An 18509-nucleotide genomic window follows, 5' to 3' on the forward strand; every position below is an offset into this window, starting at 1 on the left:
ATATTTGAGTAACAAAATAGTATAACCAACATTTGTTTTGTAACAAAAACAATAATATGGTTGAATGTGATATTTTCTCAACTTTTCAGTGTAATACTTATTGTGAATAATTTATAAGTTTCTAACTACACACTTTTTATACTATATCACCAGCTAAGACTTTGGTGACCAAAAAAACAAACCAACTAAGACAACATTTTTAGACTGCATGAGTTAATTACTAGATAAATAATTTTTTTGAGAGGCATTTACAGTTTTTACCATTTTACTCAACATATATTTGATTTGCCATTTTGTAAGATCTAAAAACATAAGCTTACATATTATATAATGTTTGAGTTTTCTTGGTTACATATTTTCTTTGGATTTAGTATTTATTATAAAGTATGTATTTTCGCAAAAAAAATCATAAAAACACATATTTTAAAAATCTTAAAAATGGCAAATCCACAAAATTTAAGTGAAAATGACACATTTAAAAGATTTGAGCGAGTAAACGGCAAAACATATAAGAATCCATGCATGCATGATACATATTGCATATGCATGAAAATGTAGGTGATAATGTTGCATTATTTTTTAGTGTTCTAAGAAGTTGCTTACTTGCTTACGTGCAGAGCCGTCCCTGAAAATTGGAAGGCTGGAAGCAAAAAAAATATAAAGGCCTATTTTTTAAAAAAATATAAATTGAACTCGTTACCTTGCACATTTAAGCAACATTTTTAACCAGTAGGCTATGAGAAGTTTTACAAAATTAAAGGCCGATTTAGTCTATATTATTTTGAAGGCTGCAAGCACAAGCTTGCCTTGCTTGGCCTCTTGGACGGCTCTGCTTACGTGTGTAGGTGATTAATTTATAGGCAATGAAATTTACATAGTTTTGTTATTGTAGGGATGGTGTATATGGCTAGATGGCTTCTAAATATGTTTGGAAGATATATATATATATATCAAGAGAGGCAGAGATGTCAGGGCTTTTTAAAAAAAAGGCAGATGCAGGTATATCTTACAGCATCTAATATTTTTGTTTATATTCTGAATTTCTGGGCTCTTTTTTTTGCAGTCACAATTATTTTTGGATTTATTATACGAACCAGGTCTCTTATAGAAGAAAAAGAAAAGAAAGACAAAAAAAACCTGCTATATATAAATAACGACAGTAAAATTCAAAAACCAACGGCTCCGATTGAGATCTATCAAAAACACGATGTCAGAGCACTAATTAAAACCATACATAATTGATAGTATATAAATAATTCATCCCATGTTAATAATTAAGTGATAATGAACCTATGATTTATTATTAGTAAGTAAATAGTTGTAAAATAAAAACTATAGATTAGGAGGAGACAATCTCGTAGGATTGTGTCACAGAGTCACACAGTCCCACATGTCTCATCTTAAAGCCAAACCTGCCGTTGAAGCGAAGATCTTCACTGTTTTGCCGTTCTCACTCTGTTTACCCAACGTTCAAACACGGTTTGCAATTTTTTTACTTTTATTTATTTTTAAAACTTTGTCTGATTACATTCAAAAAAACAAAAATTATTATTATCTTTTTTATGAAAAAAAAATTGTGAACGTGAAGAACTATTATCTAAATAAATTTGTTGTAAGTTCACCATAGTATATAGAATTTAACTCAAATTTATTTCTCTTTTCTTGTGTACAATTTCCTTTTGAATGAAAGGTGGAAGCATTATATGCAATCTACTTATCTTTGACTATTATTTTATTTTATTTTATCTCATTCGCTATAGCTATGATTTTATTTTTAGTTTCTTTTTATAGATTGTTTTTTTTAGCCTTCATTTCTTTCGATAGATTTAAAAACAACTAAATGTTATAATATACATTTATACAAGTTGAGTAACCACCGATTCATTTGCCTTAATTTTGAATCTATAAAAAATGGTCCAATCGAACTATCATTATCATATATACCTAAATTTTTTAAAATAATAGTTAAGTAAAATAGATAGTCATAGACTCATATACCAATATCATATTAATACCATTCATCAATTTCATATGTGTAGTCGGGGTAGCCAAAAGTTACGATTCTGCACAAATTTTAATTAAGCTAAAGAACAAATTAATTAAAGAAAAAAGCAAATTAAGCATAATCTAAACTAAAATGTCATTAGTCTTTTCGTCTATCTCTAACAACGAAGACAACGGCAAGAATCGTACGGACGTGGAGGAAGTCTCATCGGAGGAAGAAGAGGAATTAGAACACGAAGTGTAGAAGGACAACGGAGACGAGGGAGACTCTCCAAGAGTCATAGTACTGTTACAACAAGAAGAAGTGCTTGCTTCTCCGGCTGCTCCTGCGGTGGCGCGTGAGGCTGAGACGCCGTCGTCTTTGGAAATGTCGTTGTTCCCGATGGGGTTTTTGGTGTGTAGTGCTGCTAAGCTCACGAGGAGATCGACGAAGGCCGCGAAAATGTATCGATGGCTGGCCTTGGCGTTGACTTTCAAGAACTGAAGGAGAAGCGTCTCGAGGCATTTCCAGTCGTGGTGAAGCGCGTTAGCTTCAACCATCTCTTCCATGGATCTCTTGAAATCAGTGTAAGGGTCGTGCGAATCCAAGGAGAGGAGCATGAAGCCTTCTTCCTCGTCTTCTTTGTCTTCTTCTTGCTTACTCGTAGCTTCTTCAAGTATAGAGTTGGTTTCTCCTTTGCTTTCGAAGATGAGTCTCTCTGATGATCTTAGCCCTTTTATGACCTTCTCTATAGACTCTGAAATCTCCGGTGGGTCATCGAAGTCGAGCTCATCGTCTTCGTCTTGGTCGTGGATAGGGTTGGTGAAAGTGATGGTGGCTCTGAAAGACATGGTTTTAGGTTCTTGATTACAAGAAGGCCATGGCCATGAAGAAGAGGAATGAGATGATGATGATGAGTTTGAATTCGAAGATGTAGAGTTGTTCTTGGTTAGAAACGGGAGTTTCATGTTTCTTTAACTTTTGGTTGTATGTTTTGGGGATTTGGATTCAAGAAAATAAGAAAACTGAGAGAGTAAATGGGAGTGAGAGGGAGGGAAGATTTTAAGGGTTTGAAGAGGAGAGGACAGAGAGACGAATGGGGTAGGGTCTTCTACTCTTCTTCTCGTTCCTTTTACTTATTTTAACGTCTACATTGTATTATGATACTACGACTACAGTTTCTTTATTAAATTTTTATTTGGTTGTTGTATTAAATTATTAGCTTCAAAATTTAATGTTGTTTGGTTGGGGTTCATTCAATACTATTACAAAACTCAGTACCTTTTCCTGGTTAAGCTGTTTTCGTATTTATTATTGTGTATCTATGATGCTTTCTTGTTTTCGTTTTTTTCCCTTTTCCTCATAGCTTCTTCAAATCTTTTAGACTTATTCAAAAAAGAATTTTAAATCCTAAAAAGTTTACATAAGGAGTATATTACAAATTATTTGGTTTTGAATTCGTCTAGCTAACATCGTTTACCGTGTTACATCATTATCTATGAAATTTAAAAAGAACACAAGATGAATACAAATGTTTTAATATTAGTTATTTTGAAAGTTAGCTAAGTGTCGACCGATGATCGCAGTTTCACAAAAAATAAAATGATAATTGAAGCTTCCGTACTAGGGGACTACATAATTTTGTATTTGCACGTGGCAAATGGAACGTAAAATCGTTATTTCTAAAGAAAGACAAAATGTTAGGCCACATTAAAAAAAAAGTTTGGTCCATCACAATTTAGTATTTTGAATCTTTGATTTAGTTCCATTCTGATAGAAACCAAAGCTTACTATAAAACAATAAATATTGATAGACATGTAAAATCAAAACCTAACTTGTACTTGTATTATCAAACTAATTTTTTTTTAACAAAGTATGATCAAACTAATTAAATCTACATTATTATACCTTAAATTTGAAACCAAATTAGCCAAAAAAAGAAAAAAGAAAAAAAAACTATAGATAAATGGTATCAAAAGTATCAAATGATCATAATCTAGACTTCAAACATAAGACAAATGATTTAAATGGATTAAAAACAAAGACGTAACATAGATAAAATTATACACTCTATAACAAGAAAAACTCAACAACCAAATTAAAAACCAACGAATCAACCAACTAACCTGACCAACAAACAAAAAGATACGACGTCGGTTTAAAGAAAAATTATTTGTAAAAACAAATCAGACAATATCTCAAACCTATGCATTAAAAACTAATTGCTATTACACGCTTCCTCCCCGAATCGGAAACATTTTGTGATCCTCTTTCATGGAAACTGCTCGCATTTGTAACCTATTTTTTTTTGCATCAATGTGTTTACGTATATATATAAAAATGTATATTGCATGTATGTTAACTTTATTGTCAATGACACTCAATAGTTCTTATCTGACAAGTGTAGCTAGATATAAATATTTACTACATATAATTAATTGATAGCTTAGTTAATTTCTCTCACTGATAACGATTCTTCCATAAAAATAGTATAATCCCATGTATTGCATAATAATGCAGTGGTAGATGATATAAATAAAGAAAAATTCAGAAAATCATAGATCGTATCGGTGAGTTTATATTTTATATAGAAGGCAGTGCCATGTGAGTCGTCTTCTCTTCTCACAAATCCATTTTGCACGTAACTTTCACTCACGTGCCTCTCACGCGACGCCAGTGAATAGAGATTGCGACACGGGAGGAGAGATATCAAAATCATTACCATATCAAAAATATTATTTATGAGTTTTAAAAACAACTTTAATGTAATCGAAGTAGAAGCTTCCAAATAAAATTATACAACTATAAGCAGAGATATTAGACAAATCATGTGGAATTTTAAAAGGGAAGATAATGATTGAAAGCTGTATGTCTCTTCTAAATTCTTATTATTAATTATGCCATATTGTCGTCATGGAAATTTCGTAGACGTTTCATTTGAATAATCACATTTTTTTCTTCTTTTTATAACAATATATCCATCGCTCTTAGCTAATCATTGTAATTTGGTCTACAGAGTATGAGTTTTATACGTACTATATGTAGGTATGATGTATCTATTGTTTTAAAATCGAGACCATACTGAACATGGATCATCCGATCATGTATCTAATTAAAAGATCTCAATATGTAGTATCCAAACCATGAAAGATTGAGAGATATCACGTCAAAGCGTGATCGTATGATATATAATAAATAGCTTTATATGTTCACAAAGTTAAAGTTTTTATTTCTTTGAATGCGAGATTCTCAACAAACAATATCAACAACAGTTTAAAAAAAAAATTCATATGAATCTATATAACCCGTTCTAAGTAATGCTTACTAAACAATTAAATTTGATAGAAATGTAACTGTTTACACAATTAAAGTAATGCAAGTTCAACGGTGGTAGAAGAGCAAAAGATAAGGGACCATTTTGGTGTGATGAGAATGTGGTCCTCTTCCTACGAAATCTATCCTCCTTCTATCTCCTCATCGCTATACCAAAAATCATGATTCCTTTCTACTATTTTACAAACCTTCACATAGTAATGTCATCCTTAGCAGCTTACCAGTTTTGATATATTTGAAAAAAAGCATCCCGTTACAGCTCCAACATCACATAGTAATGTTATCCTTAGCTTTAGCTTACCAAACAAACAACTACTACTCATTTCACATTAAAACTTAAAACGATTAGACCATGTTTAGCCCTAAGATTTTGTTAAGAAAAACAGATAAGTTGATTATTAATTATAAATCATCAATTATACCAATGTCGATTAGTCCAAATTTACTATATGACTGACGTTAAAAAAGAAGAAGAGAGAACTATACAATTTATGCTTACAAGATACCTACATATATAGATATCTTGTTCGGGAATTGGAACGAGGTTTTATTCTTTTAACATGAAAAGTTATCCCGACACAAATTCATAAACATAAAAGAAACACACATATATATCTTGCAGTAATAATTGAGATATCTCAAGGTTTATAATGTGAGGTTTTTTTGGGTCCATGAAATTGCAGCGACGTGACTAAAGTAGTGAAGAGAGGGGACAGTGTGTTGGTGTCACGAATACGAAAGATTTATATAAAATATTTTGTAGCTCAGAAGTTGGAGAATGTGACATTACTATTTTGGATCTTTGAATAAGAAGACTTTAAATATATTAAGATTATCGCTTTCAAGGAATATTGTAGGCCCAATCTTATCTAACCCTTGTTTCCTTTGGGACCATTATTGTCTTCTCTCTAGTGGCCCAAACAAAAATATTCTAAAATTTTCAAAAATTATGATGTTTGTTGTTGTAATTTAAGATTTAAGGTTTAAAACCAATCTCATATGTTTTCACCAAAAGGAAGACAAATGATGATGGTTAATTGATTATGTGTCTTAGAACCATTATTCTAATACTAATGCCAGAAGAATGTGTTAGAGAGTAAAAGATGCTACAATGTGAAGTTGTATACGTATATGGCTCTCTTCATTTGGAATTTCGCTGACCATAACGATAGTTACCGCTAAACTAAAGAGTAAAGACCACAAAACGAACAAAACCATGTTGGTGATCATTGTTGTGATCAATGCCGCTAGGCGCTAGCAATTACGAAACAAACATATATACCTCAACGTAGCCGCTCGATCGTAATTACTAATCAGTATGTAGATAGATTACAACTTACACATCCATGCATGTAGATGAACCCAACAACACATTTAAAAAATTGATTAATTAAAACGCGCAGATGAACCCAACAACACATTTAAAAAATTGATTAATTAAAACGCGACGAGAGATGCGCTACCAAAGCTAGAATCAAACGAAAATCATCCGTACCTTCCGTTGAATGATGAGCACATGGGTGCATGGCTTTTGGATGGACCCATTTTTTGCGTTATGTATGTATGTATATATGATGCATTCTCTAACATTATATTACACTTTTTGTTATCTTCTTCATGTATCATTGATTCATTGGTTGCTAAATGATTTGGTCGTCTTTAACAAAAGTAATAATAATATATTGATTTTCGTCGTGTGATGATATGAAATGAGGTGGCGCGATTCATGAACCGTGTGCATAGACTTTGAAAGTCGTTTCAAAATATACAAATCTGAACACCCGGTCACTCTTTCTTTTAATGGAAGGTACATGAACGTAGTGTCGATTTTATTGTCTTGTACGGTGTTTGTAAAATGGTAACACAACAATGGATGAAAAAAAGAGAGTTAAAACTCAACTATGCTTGTAAGTATTGATTACTAACATATTTGGAGTAAAACTATCTGTTTTGATGTCATTTAGAAAACCATTCGCAATGTTTTCAAGTGTTACATAGAGTTAGATTCCCTGGTCGTCAATGTAAAAATTATTATTTATAATGAGGTAATTAAAAAGATTTATAGTGAGATGATTAAAAAGGTAAAAGTACCTTTGAATGAAATGATGTGACAAGCAACCTAAAAAAAAAAGTTAATTCCTTAAGAACCAAAAAGGAGTAGCATAGATCGAAAGATAGTGATAAAAATAGTGGTCAATGTTTGTGAATGAAAAACAAAAAAGTCACATGGAACTGAGTAAAGATGGGGGAAAAGGCTATAGAGGAGAGGTAATGGACTGTCGTTAATAATCAAGCTTAAGGTGAAGGAGATGATGATATGACACACTTCCCAAGCCTAGGACATTAGGAAACAGACACCGACATGATTCTAATAATACTGACGTTACAGCCTTCACTCTTTTGTCCAAATTCAAACTCGAAACTGAAACTTCGACACGAGTAACAGAGCCATGAAGATGAGTTAGTTTTTGAGAAGCTTCTCTAGAGGCATATTATAAACCAGTCCAAGAATAAGTTGCGTCCTAAAGACTTTGTAAAAATCGTATTGTTTAACACTTCGTTGAAGTTACACCACTCGTGTAACTGAAGGTCTGAATCATATTTTCAACAAAATACCTAATCTCGGGATCAATTTCCAATACCAAACTACATGAAGACCTACAGTCCAATGATCTTGACGTAGTTCTTGAATGATCTGCACCCAAGTGTGAACACAGTAGGAGAGTTCGAGTCTGAGTGACAAACGAGATAGATCAGGCAATTCACTAGCATGCAAGAGAGCCAAACAAAAGCTGCTTTTGCTCCTAGATGAGTTTCTCATATTATATCTAAACTTAGAAAATGAATACGTAAGACAACTTTGTCTTCATACACTTGCACACAAGGACTTAAATTCCAGAGGACTAATCGAACATCATCATTCATCCATAGACACCATTGTTTTTACTTTTAGGTACGAATGAAAAAAGCTTGAGATCAACAATGGAGAAAGCCCCTCAAAAGTACAGGCTTTTTGAGAGTATTAGAAGAAGGTTCCTTCAGGAGGTTGAACAAGCTTCCGGTTATGCGATGCAGCCATCTCCTTCTTCAAATGAGTCAGTATGTCCTCCATTGTGTACTCCCTTTGCCAGTTTGCAAGAACTCCAAACTTCTTTGAATCCACCTATATATGCAAATGCACATTGAGTAAACTAATTCAGAAGCAACAAATCCCAAAATCTAAAATTAAAAAATTCCTACCACGCCGGTCTCATGGTTGACACAAGTCATGTTGATGCGAGAATGGAACCGAACAGTCGGGGGCTTCTCAGGGTAATCTTTGTCACAGAAAAGTTTCAACTGATAAATTCGACCCTCATGTACAGTCTGCACAAACAACATACCAGTCAGATACAATCACAACGCGTTTCCGATTCTGCATATCCAAAAACCATTCGAGAAGGAGACACAAAGTCAGATCATTCAAAAGGTTTTCTAGTAAGTGAAGATTAGAAGAAAAAAAAGAGATATAACTACGTTGTGAGGACCGATGATAGTGCCAGTCCAAGAGCGCATATAAATGTCATCTCCATCGTCCATTCCATAGCTCACAGTTCCATCTCCAATACCCTTCTCACCTCTTTCAAGCTCTTCCAACAATCTAAAATTCCTCGGAACTATATTGTAACAACAACCACAAGGTAAACCATCAAACAGCTCAGCTCATCACTTTCTTTGGTCTTTATATTTCTAAAAATACTCTGTTTTAGTAAATGAAACAAAAGACAACCACACCACACCAAGAACTCAGAATCATTGGAATGGTTAGCCAAACAAAAAACCAAACTCAAGAATTGGGATTATCACAGAACCGGACTACAAATTCTTAACCGAGCAAGTTCATATCAATCAAAAGAAGAACAATTTTCAAAGTATACAAAAACAATCAAATTACTCAGTAAAAGAAACAGAGATAGATTTCAGGTATGATTCCTATGCAGATAAAATCATAAACAACAATCAAGAATAAAGATCGACTGAAATATCTACAGATAAACCCAAGACATGTTCTAGCCTCAAATCAAAAACCCTAGGAAGAAGAAGTTAAGAGGAACACACAGAAAAGCAAAAACAAAAAAAAAAAGAAATCGAGAATTTACCGACAACACTCGATCCCCCTGAGCCAAGAGTCATGATTTTGATGAGAACTGAGGTTTCCTCAGAGTCGATTGATTGAGAGATCTGACCTTAATTGAGAAGAACGGAGTGATTCTGATGCGAAGAAGACACAAAACGCTATTGTGGAGAATAAAATTTGGGGAAGCTGAAATTATACTACTGGTGTGACGAGAATTGCAGTGGCAACTATTTACTTTTCGCTACCTATATTTTTGCTCTCTCGCATTTAAAACCACAAATTTAAGATATTTTCAAAAGTAACCCCAAACATACTGAACTATTACTATATTAGGAGCTCTGTGGCGAAACAGTTTGATATATATGAGAAGAAGGGATTTGTGATCAAAGTGATTTAGGCAAAACTGTTGTGTTAATGAGAATATGAAGGTCTTCTTTTCTATAAGGGGACTGACTTGGTGAAGAGTATAATTTGTGTTGTACTGCAATGTATCATCCTCCTATCGCCTGCAGACAAAATGTAAGTAGTTTTGTTCCTCTAAACATTTTAACTCCGGAAACGATCATGTACTTTACTCCAAAGATTTGAATTGAAAACCAACATGAGCACTAAGTTTCTTTTAGGACACAAACAAAGCAAGAAACTTCGTTAAACTTGAAAATGACTTGGGATCTCTATTTATATATTTTGTCAAAACTTATTCCCCGGAAACATGGGAAGCCACTCCTTCCCGTGAGAAGAAGAAAAAAAAAATTAAAAAAAAAATTTCAAAGAGTAGACAAGATTTGAGTAAATGAGGGTACATTGCAAAAAGAGAGGCTTTAGCTTCTTATAAGTTAAAAAGATGGTGAAGATTTAAATTAGAGCTTGAATACCCGCTCTCCTCATCTCGCTCAGCCTCCAAATGGGATAAATCGCTTCTTCCCCCAACTCTGATGCCTCCACTTGTTTCATTGCCCAGTCGTAGAACACCATGTGTATCGTGTCCTGAATCAACCACACAACAAAATTCTTAATGGACTCTTGACATTTATCATATGTTTTGGGTTTGATTTATGATTCTGATTCACAACGTCTTTTTCTTTTCTTTTTTCTTTTACCTGGCCTCCTTCTTTGATTTTTCCATTCTTGTCGCGAACGCAGTAGATTTCTTGCGTTTGGAACTGACATTAAAGATTATAAATCTATCAGACCCAATTCTTAGTTAAAGGATGACCTCAGAAGGAAATTGAAGATCATTACCCTGACGAGGATTACTGGATAAGTTCCCATCATCTTTGTCTCTTGAATTTCAACTTCAGATATATGCAGAAGCTGCACATCACAGCCAAATCGATTTTACTCAACGACTAAACGAAGCAAGTTACTCAGAGATTTACATGATTTCATGAGAACCAGGATCCCGTGGATGATCCTAAAAACAAAAACCTTACCTTGTGATCGAAAAAATAACCATGACTCTGGAAAGCTCTGTGCTCTGCCGTGCACCGTTCAATCAATTCGTTGCTGCAATACTTCTTCAAGGTCTCAGTATCTCCCTGCAGAAAGACGGGAATTAGTTAGAGGCAACACAAACGAAGATGGGACGAGATGATCTATTCAAAAACCTGAGATATACCTTACTATATGCATGCAAGACTGGTCTTATGGCTTCCTGAACCTCTGCAGCAAAGTCCGGCAAGGAGAATGATCTGACCATAAAAGAGATATGAGTATAATTACCAGGGCCAAATCTTCAAATCAATAATCAGCCTCATAACTTACGGATCTCGACGGCGTATCTCTTTGTAAGTTGCTGCAGAACCTGTTTCTTCAAAGATCTTCTCATTTATGCTGCCAAACAAAAGAATACACATATCTCTAAGTTGCTGCAAGTAAGTTAATTTTTAAGGAAGATAGTAAGGGAGAAATTAGAGCATACTCCTGAATCTTGTGAACAATTGGATTATCACTGGTTTCCCATCTTTCCATCACATCTTCTGCAATCTACACGGCCCAAACGCATTGCCAATTTACAAAAACACGCAGTATTAGCAATGACAGTAATGCAAGATAAGGTATTTGAACAAAATGAGTAAAGAGAAGAGTAGAAGACGTTCATTACCTCTTGGCTCTTGTTGACGACAGGCTCACTCATCCCACTAAGACGTTTAAATACAGGATAACCTTGCATCTAAACCAAATTTAAGGAAAACACTCAACAAGGGCATTTAAAACATGGCATGAGTGGACAAGACAAAGAGGGCTATTAACCTTTTGTCTTAACGATTCCCATTTTTTCTGCCACTTGGACTGTTTTGTTGAGGTAATCACCATCTCTGTTCTCGTACTTCTCTCACCTGTAAATGGCGCCGGAGGGGTATATTCCAGGTGCTTCCTTTTCGATGGGTTTCCATGCAATTCATCCTTTACAATGTCAAGCCCCTTCTTTGCAAAGTCAAGGGGTTTGGCTTCCTTCAGCTTGTGAAGCGCCTCAGATAGCATTGGGGAAGAAATGCTGGATTTAAATTTTCCAAAAAATGTATGTTGCTCCTCCGTCGTACCTGATTGCTGCTGTTTTTCACCTTCAGTGGTTCCTGTGCCTGATGAACTTGCAGACTCTGCATTCTCCTCCTTTCCAAGCTTGAATGACTCCTTGACCTAAAAGCAAAAGATACATATAACCCAGTTAACATGAAAATAACAGAATTAACCACTAAATGGACAACAACAACAAAAATAAAGGTGAATCGCCAGCAAGACCTCTTCCGTGGCTGCTGAAAGCTTGTCTTTTACACTTGAAGAGACCTGCACAGTCAAAGCTGTTTTGTTAACGACGATTCTTAGCCTTTTACAATGTAAAATTGGCTAGTCTTACATAGAAAACCTGAGCTATAGCTCACTAAAAGTCTAAAACAATTTAGTAACCAAACTAGGAACATACATAGAGCCAATGATTTCAGAAAGAGAAGAAAGCACATACTATACTTCACACATGAAAATCAAAACATGCAAAACAAGCAACTAAGACACAATTCCAGCTTAGATTAAATATTCACAACAATATTGCCTTTCAAGCATTCTTGAAATAGATAATCCGAAACAGATATGGTTCCAATGACTAAAGCATACCTTTTTGGCTACAGATTCAGCCTCCGTCCAGACTCCATCAACTTGCTTATACAGCTGCTCAGTCGTTTGTTTGGTTCTGCATTTGCCATTTCATACCATAACCTTACTTTTGACAAACTATATATCTCTTTAAGTATAGTTTGCAGTTTACAAATGTAAATTACCTAACTTTCAGGTCCTCTTTTACACTTTTCAACTCTTGCGCTCTTTCCTTCAGCTCCTTCACTGTTTTTTGAAATTCAGGATTGCTACAAACACCAATGTAAACAAAGAAAAGAATTACCAAAAAGGCTTTAACTTTCAGGTTCACCTGCCACATATACATAACAAACATTTGCATTTACCTATCAGCTTCCCCTCTAATCTTCTTAGAGAACTCACTGAAAACACTAAACAGGCGATGACTCGCATACCCATTTCCCTGAAGAAGCCCTAGTCTTGCGCCCACTCTCTAAAATCAAAACACAAATATCAATCATCCCCATTTCTAAGCTCGTAATCACAACCACTAGAGACAAATCACAGCAACACGAACCCGTTGGTGCACCAATTGCTGAAAAATAGGCTGCTTTGTGATCAGTAAATCTCGAATCAGCTTCCTACTCGCCATTACAACAACCTTCGTACCGTAGTGATATTAAAAGAATGAAATTTTGAAGAGACAAAGACCCCTATAAGCGACCCTTGAATCAGCCCGCAATGAGAAGAATCAGATTAAGATTGATAACATATCTTTATATCATCGGAAAGAAAAGAAACAAAGTTGAAATTTTTCCTTGAGAAACAAACCAAAAACCCAGAAGTGTATTGCCTAAAACAGTTAAAAGCCCTAGAGAGGTTTGAGGTTTCTGTCGATGCCATTTAGAGATTTGTTTGGATACACTGATATGTATATTTCGATATTGGATATAGGTAACGTCGTGTCCAAACAGTATATTACCATCATTTTTATAGTATTGGGCCATTTAGCTCACAGTCTCTAAATGAAATACTTGTGGCCAAGAATAGTAACAAATTGAACCATTAAGGCCCATTCATAAGTTGAAGTCTTGCTTGGTTTGGTTGGTGTTTTACTATAATGTTCGTATTTTTGCCTCTATAGGATTGGGGAATAAGGAAATGTGTAAAAACAAAAGTGAAGAGATAATAACCAGAACTCTGAATTCTATACAATTTGTTAGCTATATTAAAGAATCTAATACATAAGAAGAAAAAAAGGAAGAGAGTGAAAATTTTGAGAGATATTTAAAGAAGAATCAATTATGATTTTACTTTAAATAATACAAAGTGAAGAAGCTTTGTAAAATTAAGGGATCAACATCTAAAAACAACATGACAGCAGGGACCAGATGTGAAGCTCATTTTTTGGTTTCTTATCCTTGTGGGCTTCTTGTCCGGTTCACATCTCCTGTGAAACTTATGTCCTGCAAAATAAAATAAAAAAACAAGAATGTGATTTTTAGAATCCTTGCAACAGTATCATCAAGTAGAGAGTTTTTATTTTCTTTACTTATTATGCAGTCAAGATAAAGAGATATACAATACTAGCTAGGTATGTTCAAATTATCTTCCAACGAAAATGATTATTTGTACTTATAATTGGGACAACCCTTCGTGAAGAATATGTCCAAAACCTAAATATTTTTCGTGACAAATAATAGATTTTATTGCGATCGGTACGAAAAATCCAATAATGGAGATGTGGGAACAAAACATATGTGTCTATAATTCTATATATATATATATATATATATATGTATACGTACGCACGTAACTACGACACATCAACTATGCTCATCCATGTATATAAGGGATTAGGTATATAGAAGAAAAGTTTGACGGAATTGTCAAAATTATCGTTCTCTTGAAGACAAAAAAGCATATGATATAAATGAGAAACGTGCCTAACAATAACAAACACTAATAGTAATAACACTTATATAGTATATAGTAGTAACAACTTTAATAATAATAATGGACCGCACTTCTTTTGTGATAAGATTTTTGGATAGACCACTCGGCGTGGTATATGAACAGTACATGCATCTTCACTCTCTTATATATGTCCTCCCCAACCCAATAAACAAAAAAAGACCATTTGTTCCTTATCCTTAGTTTCTAAATAAAACTATAAAGACAAATAGATCAAATTCTTGACTTTGTTCGTGAACGTATAAAGAGATAAAGTAACTTTGTTTGAATCTGAAAACGCGTGAATAAGAAACGTAAAATGTCGGTTAAAATGATATTGACATTTACTTAGATCTTTAACTACCCTATTTAATGACTTTAATTAATAAAACGAACACACATTAACTTACTTGGCTATTTAGAAAAAAAAAAAGAAGTGAAACGTACCATGTAGTACGGAGGAGGATAGTGTTGTTGGTGAGGGTAGAAATGAAACTGGTCGTGATTTGTTGTACATGTGTTGGAACCGTCAGGTGTGGATGGCTCCGACCATTCCGAGTCTAGCTGGCACTCCATGTTCACTCCGAACAGTCTCAATGTCTTCGAATTCGCTCTCGGGCTCTCGACTGCTTGAGCTCCTGTGTGCCAATTCAATTTAAGTAATTATTACATCAATATTATATATATATACATAACTTTCAATGTAGAGACTGAAATCGAGGAATATATAATGGATAACTACCAGACTTTAGTCAGAATTTCCCAAAAGAACAAGGACTTTAAATCGGATGAGAATTTCCAATTTTGGTACTCTCTAGATGACAAGCTTTACCACAATGAGACGCCACGTTTAGACAAGTTATATTATATGCGAGTTACATTGGAACTACAAAATGTCCCCATCACACGAAACAATTAAACCAAGTATTATATACTCTAAACTATGTTTGATGATGAGTGTTGAACTTGGTGGAACAAAACATATAGCGAGCGACTGCATGCCGTTTTAGTTACGGTCCAAGAAACCAATTAAGAAAACAATGTTGCGTATCTATATACGGATTTATAAGTGTGTATATAGTGAAAAAAAACTTGGAGAAACAGTAGGTGTAAGTAAGGATACGCAACAAATGTCACGTAGAGCAGATAATAATACGAATCCGATTCTGTTTCTATGGGCTTCCATCATTTCTTTATTTTTACTTCTCTAGCTATACACTACTTTAAAGCGCGTCTCGTCTCACGCTCCCAAACAAGATAAAGATTTTGAACAATTGTGTCACGTAACTTCATATGGTTCATGAAATAGATTTTTCACTTTTTTAACTTTGAATAAAGTGATATAAAAAAAGATCGCATTATTCGATTGAATTGTATCTCCGTTATTATCTCTACGGCTCTACCTAATATATATGTGCATGGAAAATGAATTTATACGTTGACAAAACATTAGAAGCGACAAAATGGACTTATTTTTTTCTATTTTTCATAAAATTTACTATGTATTAATATTAAAAGGATTAGTTACTAATCTAAGATAAACAAAGGTTTAAGTAGTTTAGCTTTGAATGTAAATAAAGAGAAGGGTATATACCTGCATGAGGATGATATTGGAGCGAGGCATTGGATTGATGATGGCGATAAGAGTCGGAGGAAGAAGAAGAGTCACCGCGTCTTCTCCAGCCAATGAAGAATCTTCCACCATCAGCACGGTGGCGATGGAAGAGAACGACGTCTCCGGCGTCAAGGTGTTTCTCCTTGACGTATCTGCTCCAGCCTTTGGTCAAGACGTAACTCTGGCTACTGTTCCAGTACGAGTATCTGAATCTCCAAGGCTTCCCTTCCTCGTCCTCGAAGCAGAGGAGAAGCCCTTTCTCCACCGCGTCTGCGGCGGCTGCAGCTAGTGGGAAGTATCTCTCGGCGTGCTGCTTCGGGATGACGAGGCGGTTGAGTTTTCCGACGTCGCTTGGTGTTAAAGGTTTCTCGAAGAGTGCTTCTTTCTCTTCCACGACGTCGTTTTGGTGATGGTGGTGGTGCTGTTGTTGTTGCCACATGAGAGAATGGTAGTGGAAATCGCTTGAGTATTGGGTTATTGACATTTGAAAGAGAGAGAGAGAGATAGAGAGATAGAGAAAGAAATGTCAAATAGTGATGAGAAAGAAAGAGAAAAGGGCAAATATGTTTTGAGATACCAATGCTCCTTTAGCCTTTAGGGAGGTTACATGTATCTGCCTCTATTTATATATGTATAAGTTTCAAAGAAAGAGAAAATTGATATATGATTATCAAGTATGTATAAAATATATATATGTAAGATATGCCTTTCTAGTATTTTCTATGTATAATTCTATGTAAGAAGAAAAGATTAATAAAAAAATGGGACACATAAATTTCAGTAAACATATGAAAACTAATTTAATGTTCATGATAATAAATGTAGAAAGTTTGCTTACAAAACAAAGAAATAATGTGAAAAGGTGGTTGAATTTTACTATATAATACATTAATAATGACTGTTATCAAGCTAGTGGTATAATAGCTTAGCTTAGCTAGGGTGTATGGTTTCACATTTATATGTATTGTAGCATATCTATATTTACATGTGAGGTGTGTTTTGTCGGGATAAGGCACATGTTATCGCATTATCCTTCATTTTCTATACAAAGCTTTACTACTACTAACTTCTCAAAAGCACGTGCTCTCCATTCACCACCCAACAAATCATCCAATTATCTCATTCTTAATTACGTTTAAGTTTTTGACATATCGACATTTGTATTTACAAATCAACTGACATAACATACAATAATAACATTTATCTTATAGAATTCGTTATCACTTCAATTTGCGACCCTACCAGTGTCATCAGGTACTCACTCATTGTATAGAGTTATACTTAATTAGCTGTTGTTGTGTTGAAATGTAACACAACACCATATTTTTCACATACATGAGAAAATATTGTATAGTTCCAGAAATAGTAAGGTAGCCTAGCTATTTTATCGTTGATGATAATGCAGATGATATTCTTGGATTTTATATATAAGAAAAGAAGAGTGATGAGAAGAAAGGCAGATACATGGACCAAAGCCTAGGAAAGATCTTTTGTCTCTTAACCAAGAAGATTTCTATGTACAGCCTTTCCTTATTTAGTTTTTTTCATCACGTGCATGACACATCTTCTTCATTAATGTTTACGTATTGTTTCATAAAATTTCGTAAATTGTTTTGGCTCTCTGACTATTTTATACTACTAGTATGTGAAATGATTTTTATATATATTTATAAAAGAGAAAGACATATGTGTAGCTTTGTGTTTCCAAAGAAAGAGTCGTGGGAGGGATAGAGATAAGATCTGTCTTCAATTTGTCTGTCTTCTTTTCTACAGTCGTGTCTCAATCCTCTCCTCACAATCTCCTCCTCACTAACAAACATATAATAAAACAAGAATATATATTTATAAAAGAAAAATTCGTAAATGTATTACGTAAACCCAAAACAAACTTTTCTAATTTGTTACTCTCGGCTTTTTTTGTTTTTTATGTCTCTCCGACTACTTTGTCCTCTTTGTTTCCTTTTCTGACATATTTATCACAATCTGTCATTATGCTCTAGAGAGATTAATCTTTCTAAAATCTTCATAAAGTCATATTGTATATGTTAGGTGAATATCCTGCGGATCTTATTGTAATCATAATATCATCTTTATGCAATGTGTAGTTTGTTGAATCCGGTAAAACTTTGATTTTTTTATAATGATGATGTACATGAAAACAATTCGGTTTTGTACATATGATGGTTCTCATATATAGAGAAGAAACTGAGAAGTTCCATACACTATATATCATATGTGTAAGCAAAACGTGTCAGAAGTTTGAAATTTGTGTGAAATGCATGAGTTCATTCTTCAACTTTACTATATAATTAGAGGTTGGCGATAATGAAATGCGCAGCACATAACTTAAAGGCCGTAACGATTGATGTATAGCAAAAACGTCATGTATGTTATGTTGACAACTTGTTTTTTTTTTTCTTTTTTTGACGTTATTATT

At 34.2% G+C, this 18509-nt stretch overlaps 4 protein-coding genes across 5 annotated transcripts; all 4 read right to left on the reverse strand.

Annotated features, from left to right (window-relative positions):
- Nucleotides 1-2045: 2045 nt before the first annotated feature.
- On the reverse strand, nucleotides 2046-3176 carry LOC17888992 (transcription repressor OFP15). The gene has a single exon (XM_006295919.2). The coding sequence runs from the start codon at nucleotides 2950-2952 to the stop codon at nucleotides 2128-2130; it is 825 nt and encodes a 274-aa protein (XP_006295981.1). The 5' UTR covers nucleotides 2953-3176; the 3' UTR covers nucleotides 2046-2127.
- A 4891-nt stretch (nucleotides 3177-8067) lies between these two features.
- On the reverse strand, nucleotides 8068-9617 carry LOC17888842 (ubiquitin-conjugating enzyme E2 variant 1C). Of its 2 annotated transcripts, none has more exons than XM_023784021.1 (4): nucleotides 9458-9617; nucleotides 8832-8974; nucleotides 8559-8684; nucleotides 8068-8481 (listed from the first exon to the last, which is right to left on the reverse strand). In XM_023784021.1, the coding sequence occupies exons 1-4, from the start codon at nucleotides 9489-9491 to the stop codon at nucleotides 8341-8343; spliced, it is 444 nt and encodes a 147-aa protein (XP_023639789.1). In that variant the 5' UTR covers nucleotides 9492-9617; the 3' UTR covers nucleotides 8068-8340. The 2 variants fall into 2 exon arrangements, with proteins under 2 accessions (XP_023639789.1, XP_006295183.1); XM_006295121.2 differs by having other exon boundaries at nucleotides 8835-8974; nucleotides 9458-9614.
- A 462-nt stretch (nucleotides 9618-10079) lies between these two features.
- On the reverse strand, nucleotides 10080-13390 carry LOC17890014 (mitochondrial import inner membrane translocase subunit TIM44-2). The gene is made up of 14 exons (XM_006295786.2): nucleotides 13082-13390; nucleotides 12891-12997; nucleotides 12711-12794; nucleotides 12547-12622; nucleotides 12178-12222; nucleotides 11689-12075; nucleotides 11540-11608; nucleotides 11357-11421; nucleotides 11200-11268; nucleotides 11054-11126; nucleotides 10869-10973; nucleotides 10678-10749; nucleotides 10536-10598; nucleotides 10080-10422 (listed from the first exon to the last, which is right to left on the reverse strand). The coding sequence occupies exons 1-14, from the start codon at nucleotides 13154-13156 to the stop codon at nucleotides 10291-10293; spliced, it is 1422 nt and encodes a 473-aa protein (XP_006295848.1). The 5' UTR covers nucleotides 13157-13390; the 3' UTR covers nucleotides 10080-10290.
- A 278-nt stretch (nucleotides 13391-13668) lies between these two features.
- Nucleotides 13669-16691, reverse strand: LOC17888519 (B3 domain-containing protein At2g36080). Its single transcript, XM_006294810.2, has 3 exons — nucleotides 16052-16691; nucleotides 14905-15095; nucleotides 13669-13970 (listed from the first exon to the last, which is right to left on the reverse strand). Exons 1-3 carry the CDS (start codon nucleotides 16554-16556, stop codon nucleotides 13920-13922), a joined length of 747 nt encoding a protein of 248 aa, XP_006294872.1. The 5' UTR covers nucleotides 16557-16691; the 3' UTR covers nucleotides 13669-13919.
- Nucleotides 16692-18509: the final 1818 nt, after the last annotated feature.

This window comes from Capsella rubella, unplaced genomic scaffold, assembly GCF_000375325.1.
Source record: "Capsella rubella cultivar Monte Gargano unplaced genomic scaffold, Caprub1_0 scaffold_4, whole genome shotgun sequence".
NCBI classification, from domain to species: domain Eukaryota; kingdom Viridiplantae; phylum Streptophyta; class Magnoliopsida; order Brassicales; family Brassicaceae; genus Capsella; species Capsella rubella.